The 13573-nt window shown below is 30.2% G+C and overlaps 1 protein-coding gene across 1 annotated transcript in view; it reads left to right on the top strand.

Annotated features, from left to right (window-relative positions):
* Positions 1-1044: 1044 nt before the first annotated feature.
* Positions 1045-13573, top strand: part of LOC111629232 (acyl-CoA synthetase family member 2, mitochondrial-like) — a 30008-nt gene continuing 17479 nt past the window's right edge. The window contains exons 1-5 of the mRNA XM_023373109.1: positions 1045-1118; positions 2959-3076; positions 4388-4483; positions 9979-10127; positions 10194-10285. Of these exons, the coding sequence (XP_023228877.1) occupies positions 1045-1118; positions 2959-3076; positions 4388-4483; positions 9979-10127; positions 10194-10285 (529 nt within the window). The remainder of the gene's footprint in view (positions 1119-2958; positions 3077-4387; positions 4484-9978; positions 10128-10193; positions 10286-13573) is intronic.

Genomic DNA, 13573 nt, shown 5'->3' with positions numbered 1-13573 from the left:
ACAGTTTATACATGTAATATTTGTATACATAATTTATAAATTTACATATTGTTCTTTCTTCTCTGCTGTTGGAATCCGTACGATGTAAATAATAAGAAATATTTTATTGAAGTAAAATTTTACCCGTTGCTAACAGTCTAATTAGAGCTTACGAAGTCAGTTACTAATCTAATTATTTTATTAATACTTTAATGACACTTTACATAATAAGTATTAATTTGTAAACAATTTAAAATAGATGAATCGATATTTTAATCCATATCAATAAGTATTATGAAACACAATTTTAATTACGATACTAATATGTTGAATTAAAAGTATCTATTTTAAATTTCATTTAAAAATATTTTATTTTTTGAATGAAAAGCATAAGTTATTGTTTCGTAATGTAATATTTTATATCGATCCAATTTCTGTCGATAGACTGTTTTTGTTCTATTTTCGGAAATGGTGAGATAGATATAAGGCAAAATTTCGGAAATTGATGTTTATTTTATATATTGAATTGTTCTTTTTTTCTTCCAGTGGATAGAACTTTCAAAAATCGATTATATTATTCATATAACAAGCTGTTGTTGTCCGAATAATACGTGATTCGAATGATTTAAAATAAAATATAGTTATTTTTGTCATTTCAATTGATTTATTTTTCCGCAGATATTTCAACCAAGATATTTTCTCGCTATAAAACTCTGTTGTTGACTTCGTTTATAACACGAAAATGCTATAGATTTCAAATATTAATATATACCAGTGTAATGTATAAAATATATATATATATATATATATAAGTTATTCTCTTTATTAACTCGGGAATTTTTATAACTTGTTAAGAATGAGATAAGATAAGCTACATTTTTTTTCAAATTTTTTATTATAGTAAATAGTGTGGTAACTGGCATCTTCAATACGCATGCAACTATGATCAGCTTTCTCGCCCACTAGTAGTCAAAGGATACCACTAGAACATTGGTGATGGGTTCGAGCCTGACTAGTGGCTGGCCACGTAGGGATTTTCGGGTTTTCTACATGTGTAAGATCTAAATGGGGGCCTGTTTCCTGCTGAAAGTCCTGCCGGGAGGCATCCCTTTAGCATATTGTCCATCTGTTGAATTGCTGTATTCCATTAAACCAAACCAACTTTTTATAGTTCATTGTACAAGAGTTAAATACAAAATATAGTACATAAATGCACGAAAAACAATGTTTTACAGTAGCTATGATTCTGTGATGATTTCATCAGTTCCTGCTACATTCGAAATGCACAGTACCTTCCTTGACATTTCTGGCAGTTTTTAAAACGTCTAGATGTTATTCTAATGTTTTATGAATTGTATTTTAAATGTAACTGTAGACTTTGTTCGCATTTTGTTTTGTTAAAGGTGTTGCATTAAATTTTTGAGATATACATGTAAGTTTTTCTTTTATAAATATTGACTGGGGTATGTTGTATTGGTAGATACATTCTATAAAGTTTTGGTAAAAGCATAAAGATATTTATCGAGAAAATGTACGTGAGGAGTTATTCTACGGCGTCTGCATTTATGTAGGAAAATAAGTTAGCTTCAGAAATAATAGATAGACAAATTTATAATGTTTTCGCATTAATTTACTGTCAGAACTGGCGTTTGAAAAAAAAAATATATTTACAGTATTTTTTTGTTTCATTCAACGTCTGTTTAATTAACATGCTTTGTAAAACACATTTCATTAATTAATAGTGTGTAAAATGATATGAAGAATTGTTTGCTTTCGTTACAATATTTATTTTATTATTTTTTACAATATGTTCTATTTTATTTAAAAATAGGCGAATTATAACTCTCGATTATTTACGTGCGGTAATGTCAACTTGAAGAAAGCTTGTTTTTATGATTAACTTACGAACACTCTTACGTATAGATTCAAGAATTGTTGAAATATTCATGTTTAGTTTTTACATCGCTCCATTGACTTCGAATCTAGGAATAATGTTATAAATAGCATAATCGAAACCAAAAACAAAAAAAAGTTCAATCCTATATTAAAATACTGTAAATTATGTGCTTATTATTAGTTTTTCAAAACCGCAATGCAGAGTAATAATCAACACTTGATATAACTCATTCATTTATTCAAGTTTTTGTTGTGAAACAACAAAAACTGAAATAAATGAATGAGTTATGCCAAGTGTTGATTATTACGCTGCATTGCGGTTTTGAAAAACTAATATAAAGATACAACGAAATATGAAAGCAAATTATGTGCTGTTTTCTATTGACTCTTTAAAGGACTAACACTATAACCCATTTAGTCCTATATTCAGGGTTTTTCAGAAATGATTCTGGTCAAATTTCACAGACTTATAGATGAGAAAAACCTGAAAGAAAAGATCAAGGAATTTTTTTATTATCACAAGCTAAATTTGGGAATCTATTCCACAGACCCATATCTACGGAATGGACTCACATGTAGTCCTGACCACGTAATGCTTATGTACTGTACAAATCAAGTAACTTATCTGTTTGAAGGTTAGATCACATACTCAAGTCAAACTGTAATGCTCTCGCAACACATCTTGCAATATGTGTGAAACGATTGGCGCTCTTATTTAAATAGGACATCCTAACCAATAAAAGATCAGAGCGCGCTACTTAAATAAAGAATGAGCAGAGATAAAGGCAAGATGGAACGGATGAGTAGGCTAGGAGCTCTCCCAAGTAATTAGCTATATGTAAAGAATCCGTTAAGAATCATGTAATATTTTACCCTATAAATACATGTAGAATAGAAATATACTTTTGACTCGACTTCTTTGCTTTGTCTTCTTCGATAAAGTCTTCTTTGCCCAAAGATGGAAATACATAGACCTGGGGCCGTATTCTGGNACACAGGGTTCTCCAGTTTAACTAATCTGTCATTTTTTTATAAAAAAAGAAATATAGATGACTTAATTTTTATTTACTTATTTTTATATAGAGGAACCTATTCTTTTAAGGATATAAAGAAAAATAATGGGACAGATAATAAGAAACTGTTGAATGAGAGGATGAAAAGTGTACAGATGGATGATCCTGGCTGCATTTTATTTACGTCAGTATGTATCGTTATAACAAATTAAAACAACTTTAAAACATTAATTAAATTCGTAGAGCTTTTTAGTTTTCTTATAAACTTAAACTTAATTGTTTTCAAAATATTAGACTTACAATAATAAATACAGAGTTAAACACACTGAACGTTTTCTAAATATAAAAATGCACTTTGTGGCAGAAAAAGCAAATTATTTTTACGACCAAAATAGGGCTGAAAACAGAGTTCTACACTGCTCAACTTCTTTGTTTCTGCGCACGATACATGCTAATGAGAGGGATTGTCTGCGAACGTCATCGAAACGTCATATTATTAAAACAATTTGACGGAAAAGAAGACGCCACATATCACAACAGAATTAGAAATATTTATAATTCTATAAATATTCATGTAAGAAAACATCCCGAATTGTGATAAAACTCAAAAAATTATAAGAATTGTTGTTATTACTAAACTAGTAGCCATATTTCTTTTACGACTTTAACGTTTCTACATGGCATTATATATTTATTGTAGTAGTGTCCAAAATACGGTTCTAGGCGAAATACGGCCAGCGAACATATTTGACACATCACTTACGGACGATTCAAATAACACGTCAGCAGTTTATAGGGAAGGGATTCTGGATTCTGTTGTATTTGACCATTGCTGACTATGAAGGAGTAAGTCTTCGATGACGTATGATTGCACTCATCATTTATTTCTTACAAAATCGATTGAAAATAATCCGCGTGTGTTTGCGAATGGTTTAAACATCTGACCTGATGACAATTAGGGGAAAGAGATACCTTGATTTTTGTTGACTGGGATTATGGGAAAGAAGATCAAATATGGCAAATTTCTGCTGATATAATTTTTGAACGATTCTTTGTAAGTGGTAAATAGGCTTACATTTTGTGTCTATGGAATTTACAAATCGTTAGTGGCCTGCCTATGTACTGTACAATTTATGCGTAATTTGGTGCAAAAACTAAATTAAATTACTGTATTTTTACCAATACAGTAACTTTATTTCATCTTCAAGTGATAGACTATGCCATTTCTTTGAGGCTGCTCAGCGCAAAGAAAGAGTAGTAAGGGGTACTTTGAGTCTTGTTTGACTCAAAGTACCCCTTTGAGTCAAACAAGATGTACTTTTCATCCCTTTCTTCCAAGCTACTCTGCCTGAAAGGGTTGAGACTATCTCCAGTAAAAGTGAACATTAATTTGAATCAATTTTGTTATAAAATAATTACAATCACCAATAAGATAACATTAGAATTAATTTATTATTAATTTTCGTTATTTCAATTAATTTATTCTTTATATTTACTAGGGAACGACGGGTTTGCCGAAAGGAGCCGTTCTAACACATTTTCAGATGTTAAATCAAGGTATAATGTCTTGTAAAGTTCTTGGATTTTTTGAAAAGGTAAACTTTATTTATGGCTCAAATTAAATAAAAAATTAAGATAAAAATAAAAGTAACAGAAACTTGTTTTTCAAATTGGTGATTGGTGAGGGTTCGTGTGTGACACCTAAACCGAGAACCAGTTTCCCATAAAAGACCTCCCTGGTGGCATCCCCCTTCGCAGATCGCCCATGTAAACACAATCCAACGAAGATTTTATACTTAATACTGATATTACTGAATCGATAAATTTATAATTTTGTTGTAAGTTTACTGACTTCGTGGAGAATCAAAGGAAATTGCAAAAAATGTCATATAAAGTATAGGAGTCAAATTTAATGGGACTTCATTTCATCATCAGATCATTGTGAGTTCAAATTAAACAAGCAAACAATATTTTTATTTTGATATAATTCATGAAATAGACCAACCTCAACATTTCAGTTCATTGTTAATGAAAATCTTTTGATGACAATTTGATTTGGATGCAATATATTAACTGTTATATTTTATTGTAAATTAATAAACTAATCAGTGGGTTAATATTTTTTAAGGAAACCAAAAGAAATACAGTACAAATAAGAATTAAAAAGTTGTCAGAATTAATATAATCTTATAATTAAGAAAATGTTGAAAATGTTTGTAAATATTTAGAAATAAGAAACTTTACAAGTATAAGTATCTTAAAACATCATTCAAATTTCAAACTTATAACCTAACAATTTGATAACAGAAAAGTTATGTATAAATATTATGTTGAAAAATGAGTATTAAAGATTTTTAAATAAAATTTCTTTAAAGTGCAAATTTTTTAATAATTAATAATCTGAAAAAATCGACATAACATAAAAGTGTAAATGGTAAAATACTACAATGGCTATATGCAGTCAGATTGGCTTCGTCTGAGAGTTTCCTCCCTCAACATTTGAAATTTAACATCAACCTATATACTTGTTTTACATTATCAATACAGGAAAGATCTTTCTACCTCATTTCCCAAAATATTGGTGATTTTGAGTATTTTCTCCACATTGATTTTTATTTTTTTATAAATGCTTATTCATGATTATTGCATAATTCTTAAGTCTTGCCATTTTTTCTAATGTGTAATTTATTGTACACTACTTTTTACCTTTTTTGTAAAGTTTTAATTATTTTGCCGTTTCTTTTAATTCAATATTTGTTTTATTTTTAATGTGAGAATAAATCCATTGCATAGACATTTCCTACTGTAAATAATATTAAATAAATAAATAAATAACTGTTTGTGTACAACGTTTCATGTATTGTGAGATTAAACTTAAACAATTAAAGTGATGTAAGCAAGCAGCAAAATGAATAGTCTTATAAAATACTTCTAATATTATATTTTTAATAATTCTATTTTGTAATTCTTTTTAATAAAAAAATAAAAGATTTTTATTAAAAAACTTTCATTAAAAATTTTTAAAACTTTTATTGAAAGTATTATTGAATACTTTTAATAATAACTTTTGAAAGTATATAATTCAAAAGTTTTATCTTTTGAATTTAAAGTTATTATTGCAAGTATATACTTTAAATAATTTGTTTGTGTTTTGGTAATAATTATAAAATATCTGCATTAATTATACAATTTATTCATAAGTTGTAACAAATTGTGAAATTAAAATTGTTATTCGTAAAAAAAATAATAATAATTAATTTCTCTCAATATTCTTTTATTTTACACCTCATAAAAGCTATAAAATCTTTCATAAATTGAATATTTTTATTCACTTTTTATAAAATATTTTAGATAAGCATTATTCTACACTGCTTTCAGAGCTATAAAAGAACTGTAACGTATAACCTATACTCTGCTCCAAAAATATTACACTTTTAAAGCTGGCATTCAACAGTAAACAAATTCTGGATGTGGAATGGCAGTGAAAAAATAAAAGTTTAACACTGTATTATAGCACAAGGATGCATCATTAAAGAACAATTTCATCATAAATGTANCCCACGTTATAGGAGGGGTCAACTGTAATTTAACTAAAAGACTATTTTTTGTGTTGTGAATCACAGCGGGACTTTCTTTTATTTTAAAGGAAGTGCCTGAAAAGAGATGTTAAATTTGATACCAATTCAACATAGAAGATCTTTGTTGCTTTTCTCTTCAGGTGATCCAAAATGTCCCCAATAATTGGACAATTGAAATTAAATAAATAAGGTCAACTCCGATAGAAGAAGCGCGGAAGACTCAAAGGAGTTGTGCAAAGAAATGACTTCATATCCTTGTTCCCGCTACTCCATTTTTCCGCCTTCTGTCAAATTTGATCTTTAGATCGACAATTAAGGAAACAGTTGATCCTAAAATCTCAAGCCGAGAAAAATGAAATACCGAGGTAATAAGTTATGTACTTATGTAAACTCTCTCTCAAACAGAAAATGTTAATTTTAACCTAATAGATCAGATTTTGATTCCTTTTACAAAAAGGAACTCTAAGATATAGTTGATATGTCTTTATTCCAGCAAAATACGCAAACCATATATCTATGGTTTGCGTATTTTTCGTCTTATGATTTTATTTTAAATTTTGTTAATAAATTAATTTTGGTCAATTAAATTAATTGACTGTGTTTTGCCTAACTCCATCGGCTTATCCGCGGATCTAAAATCCGAAAATTAGCCATAAAATCCCATTCGCGTCCTAGGCCGCGTAATTGACTAGGTGGTGTCAGAAACCCTGATTTGAAAGAATCATTTGTTTTTTCAACAAATTAAACAGCCATCAAAAGCGTGTGATAGGGTCAGTCACCTGTACGTGTCATTGCTACCTGTTAACCTGCCTGAGTTAAGACCTATGATTGTTATGGTCGTTGAATCTATCACATCAGCATAAAACACTTGTAGTTGTAACTTATAATCAGTAAGAAGCAACAAGTACGTGTATTTGGTACTTACTCGTTAGTATTAAAACTCTTGGCTTGTAACTAATGGCTTGTAATTTGTAATTTTTATGCAACAATTTTTAGACGTGCTAACCAGAATGTGTTACGTTGTGAAGGGTGCTGACATTTAGATGTGGGCACACGTGATGTCTTAGGTAAAAGCTTTTTGAGTTGCTCTTTTATTTCATGCAAACTTTGTTAGTTCATATCAAATCTAAAAGAAATGTATACAACAATAAAACTTTTCTTATAATTTGAAACCCGTGTCGTATAATTTCTTCGTTTCTCAAACACAAATAAGTGTCACAAATTACAACATTTGGCGTTTTACCATCTTTATTCAGTTGATACGCGTATTGTTACAAGTTTCGGGCTAGTTCTGCCCCTCATCAGTCAACTAAAGTAATAAAAAAGAGCATACATAAAATATAACATCATATAGAAAGTTTTTTTTTATAAAAAAGAACATTTGTAGATAAATAAATTATTTCATGAAACATACCTTTGGATGTCAACAGACTTGAAAATTGTTTACCCATATACTGTACATGTAGTACAGCATTTTTAATATTTTTTTTAAAAAACAAGTACAGTGGAACCTCGGTATACGACCTTAATCCGTTCCTAGTGTTTGGACTTATACCGAATAGGACGTATACCAAACCAACCATTTCCATAAGAAGTAATGTAAAAATGATTAATCTGTTCTCATGTAAAAAAATGGCTGGCTTTAAACACCTCGCTTTCCTCGCTAGTTCCTGCTTGATTTTTCATGAGATCAGCATGTATCCTTTTAGCTTTCTCGCAAATAATTTCTTTCGATACGCTGTCGCCAGCGCACTGTTTTTCAGTTATCCAAAGCAAAAGTAATTTCTCGACACGATCTAATGTCTTCGATCTCTGTTTAGAAATTGATTTAACCCCATTCGCAACGTTAGCAGATTTTATAATGTCTTTATTTTTCACGATTGTCGATATCGTCGTTCTCGGAATACAGAATGCAACAGTTAAATCTCGAACACGCGTGCCACCTTCATATTTCTCAACAATCTCTTTTTTCAGTTCCATTGTCATTTTTTTATTTTTCTGTTGCCTTTTTGCAATTCATGATTAATAAAAATAATAAAATGTTACTTACAAATTAAAATCAGAAGAAATTTAACAAAGTTATAAACCGTGGCATCGCGAACGTCTAATCTGGTCTAGTACACCGATAGTGCTACTTGTTCATAGATGGCGCTTATAATTGAATTAAGTCGTATACCGAACAAAAGTCGTATACCGAGTAAAATTTGTTTCGTCCAAACAGGACGTATTCCGAATTGGACGTATTCTAAAGTAGACGTATACCGAGGTTCCACTGTATACTTGTATTTTTAAAAAAATATAAGAAATAAAGAAATAATTTATTTATCTACAAATGTTCTTTTTTATAAAAAAAAATCCTTTCTGTATGATGTTATATTTTATGTATGCTTCTTTTATTACTTTAGTTGACTGATGAGGGGCAGAACTAGCCCGAAACCTGTAACAATACGCCTATCAACTGAATAAAGATGGTAAAACGCAAAGTGTTGTAATTTGTGACACTTATTTGTGTTTGAGAAACAAACAAAAGCATAAAACTTCGATAATCTTTTATGAATACTCTGTTTGGCTGTATGGAACAAAATAGCTTTTCTTTTAAAATACGTTTATTAAATTCATGCTGGTTTTTCTTGTTTTAGCATCATTCCAGTGTAGTACGAGTATTACGATAAGCACATCTCCATAATGAGATAATGAGATGAAGCCTGAGATAATCATAAATCTTCATAAAACCATATAAATAAAACCAATAAAACAAAAGAAATAGAGTTTTTTATGTAAAAACTAAATTATTAAAATTTCCGTGTTTTTGTTTTGGTCTCTGCTTGCTTCTCTCTCCATTGTCTTGTTTATTCCTCATTTACATTGGTTTTTCCATTGTGTCAGGTTTTTCATAAAAATAAAAGCTGAGATCATATAATCTTAAACAGATTTACGCGTTAACAATTAATCAACTAATAATAACTTATTTTTTCCAGTTTCGCTTATTAATTTAAATTTTGTTTTAGTCTTGACCTCAGGTTTACTTCAGATATCTGAACAATTTTCTTAAATTTAGTTTTAGAGAAAATTCTCTAATTAAAGATTTGCAAACTGAGTGACTTCCGAGAGGACTTTCTACAAAAAATGGCTCCTATTTACGTATTAGACATGTAAAGAAAATCCGGAAAACGTTACATGGCCCATTAGTGAGACACGAACCCGCGATTTTTTCTACTCCACTACTGGCATTCAAATATTTAAGAATTCTCAGAATTATTTGTATAAAAATTGTGTTATTTGGAATTAAGCACAAAATTGCTACGAAGAACATCATACAGGAACACTTTATAATATTATTTATTTTACTTTTTCCATCGTTCTTGTATGTAAGATTAATTCCAAAGAACCAACTAAAAGAGAGAACAATAAGCAATTAAGTACTATGTATAAAAATTGTTTGACGTTTTGAATTTTAATACTTTTAGTAATTAATACAGTTAATTAAGTCATGATTTATTACATTTTCTCAGAAACCCATAATTTGCGTTCAAGTTCCACTTTTCCACATATTTGGTTTATCGGGAGGAACACTGTTAACATTGTTATGTAATGGCACAGCTGTTTATCCATCAGGACATTTTCATGCTCCATCTTCGCTTAAAAGCATAGAGGAAGAAAGGTAATTAAAATATTAAAAGAATTGATTTGGTCTTACGTCATTTAAATTTGTAAACGTTTTCATTAGGTGCACAATGGTATATGGAACACCAACTATGTTTGTCGATATGCTAATCCACATCTCTAAAGGGAATTATGATCTTAACAGTTGGAAAGAAGGTAATATGTTTTAATGTGTAATATAGATTATTGCATCTCATTTAAGTAAAATTCGTGAACTTTTTGACGAATTACGCTAGTTTTTGTTTTTCTAATTTTTAAATTAAATGAGAGTGTATTTTTTGAAAAATAATTATATAATTTAAATTTGAGCCACTTGGATGCTTAGACAGTTATGGAGTCAGCCTATCGTTCTGAAAACCCGGATCATATCTGGGCGATAAAAACCCCATAAATTTTTCAAGCTCTGGTCTGTTCTAGATAATTGATCATCTGCATCAGATCCGATCTTTATGTCATCCGATTGGGTGGAGTTTACAGTATTACACGGCTTGAGTTCCTGTTAGTAGAGAGAGTAATGGCAGCGATTCTTTTCTATGGAGAAGTAAATTAGCCATTTAAGCAGTGGCGTAGCGTGGGTGTCAGCCGCCCGAGGCGGAGGAAAATTTCGCCCCCCTTATATAGGTATCTCAATTTAAAAGACTAAAATTCAGTTTCGTCACAGAATAAGTAATGAAAAATTCCGTGCTAGTGTTGCCACCTTATTAAAATCGCTGACCCGTACGGCAGGTGAGGTTTGTTCGAATAGAAGTTCCTGACGCATGCGTATGTCATTTTGCAATGCGAAGAATAATGTGCAGTGCATCTGGTTCTAAATCAGTTACAGTTAGCGACTAGGGAGACTTGGATAGGAGTAACGCAAGTGACCTAGCTGTATTGGATATTGGAGGTGTATATATATACGAATAAATCGTACAAGCAAAAAAGAAAAAATAAAAAAAAAATAAAAAAAGGGCTAACAGGTCGCGCACGATATCCCCGGACGGCGAGTTGATTCCCGGACTATTCGGATGGATGGTAACACTATTCCGTGCTCATTTCAATCGGTCCGAGTCGTAGGTGGACGAAAATATGAAAGAAAATGGTTGAAATTCTTACAAGATATTATTATTATTTATTGTGAAATTTTGCCGCCCCCTAAAAAGTGCCGCCCGGGGCGGGCCGCCCCTGCCTCCCCCACTACGCTACGCTACGGCATTTAGGACGCTACTTTAGGTCACGTGGATACCTTCAAAATGGCCGATCTGCTACATGAGTCGAGTAGAGGTACTTTGAGTAAATTTCTGAACGTTTAAGAAAAAGTAAAGATATTTAAAATATTCTATGTCAAATATTTAATAAAACTTTTATTTTTCAGTTCTTCAGTTAAAATACATCATCGCCATAATGGTATTCTCAATTGAAACTTAAACTACTAGTCTGCGACTGTATTTTGAAACTAGAACTTTGATGAAAATCTACTCAATAATGAGAAAGATATCACTGTTTTTAATTTCACATATTTGTAATACACAATTCTAAGATATTTTAATTAAATATGACATTTAAATTTTAAAAAATCTCAGTTGAAAAATCATTATTTTTAAACTGCGATTTTTTATAATAATTTTTTAAATTATGATTTTTAAACTGAAAATTTTATTGGGTTATTTAATTACATTGCATTCAATTTAATTTTACCTCCAACATGGAGGTATGCCATTATTCTCTCTACTTAATTAAAGAAAACATTTCACTTTTATTCTTTACTGTTGGTGAAGTTATTACAGAAGAGGTACTAAGGTCTCGACATCTGCATGCCGTCATAAGTATAAGTACATCAGTATAGTCTATAATTGAATTCAATTGTCTATCCGTTTATTCGAGTATCAAGAGGTGAGAAAGGCAAAACCGATTTTTGCGAAACTTTATGGATGCATTCAGGATAGCTCTGGAAAAAATGTAGGCTATTTTTTAATTTCCGTCGATTTACATGTGTTCCAGCATCATGTGAAATTAAAGAAAATATTAAATAGAATAACATTACAAGAAGATATTGAAACATAGAAATAACAGCTTTTTATATAAAATTATTTTTGATTTCTCTATTACATTGGTCGCTAATCTTTCTGACCTCACGGACCACTAAACTCACAATTTTGAATCCCGCGAACTATCATAGATTTTTTAAACGATACAAACATCTATAAAATAATGATCATAAAGGTTCCATTTACTTTATTAATATGAAATTTACTTGTTTAATTATAACAAATTAGTGTGAAGTTTGTTGCTGCTTGTTAGAAATAAGTTTATATAAAGAGGCTATTCAAATTCGTGATATATATTCTGTGCCATACAAAAATATTCTGATTAGAAGCATAAGTAATTGAATCAATGAATTGACTGCCACAAGCCTACAAAGATCCAACATCTACACTGGATAAGAAATTTGTGTAAACTGCCTGAAGCTGTCAGCTTTCCCACAGAAGGCGGAGAATAAGAAATTCTACGAAAGTCTGTCAAGTGTAGCAAGTGATAAATAAGTGGACATTGAAAAGGAAGACAACAGCAATGACTGCGAGCACTTGAAAATGATATATGCAAACTTTTTCATGTAAAAAGAACTGCAGAAATAAAGTTCCTGAGAAGAACAGCATATGTCAGTTACCAAAACTTAAATTTTTCTTGCGTCCTTTCAAACGCCCTGAATACACCGAAAACTTCAGAATAACTGAATGTTTTAGCAGGTGGGAGCAAAAGATGTCTATGTGCAATGCAATTTAATAGAAATGTTTTTTATCAATTTTCTCAGTATGTATTTTGACATATGCTGTTTTTGCAATTATTTAAAGTACTATATGAAAACTATAAGATTTCTAGTGGTAGAATTTTAAAAATATTATTTCTGTCACTATTAAAAAGATAATTTTTTTGTAAACAGATATAATCTAGATAAAATAAATTTTTAAAACTTTAATAATAGTTATAGTTGGAGCCGCTCCAGTTCATGAAAATTTGATAAATGCTTTAAGGGACAAGTGTAAAGTAAAGATTTACGTAAGTGATGTTGAATAATATAAGAAAAATGAGTAAAAATTATAAAATTAATTTTTAACAGAAATTTATTTGTCAGAATGTATATGGTAGCACAGAAATATCTGGCATGGTTTCCATAGACAGCAAAATGAAATTTCCAAGTGCAGGAAGAATTTTTGAATACACAGAAGTATTATTTGAAAAATTTATTANGAAAAAATAAAAAATAAATAAAAAAAGGGCTAACAGGTCGCGCACGATATCCCCGGACGGCGAGTTGATTCCCGGACTATTCGGATGGATGGTAACACTATTCCGTGCTCATTTCAATCGGTCCGAGTCGTAGGTGGACGAAAATATGAAAGAAAATGGTTGAAATTCTTACAAGATATTATTATTATTTATTGTGAAATTTTGCCGCCCCCTAAA

Source organism: Centruroides sculpturatus, unplaced genomic scaffold (genome assembly GCF_000671375.1).
Source record: "Centruroides sculpturatus isolate CEXI.00-Female unplaced genomic scaffold, Cexi_2.0 scaffold429, whole genome shotgun sequence".
Classification (NCBI taxonomy): domain Eukaryota; kingdom Metazoa; phylum Arthropoda; class Arachnida; order Scorpiones; family Buthidae; genus Centruroides; species Centruroides sculpturatus.
This window is presented reverse-complemented; position numbering and strand designations above follow the sequence as displayed.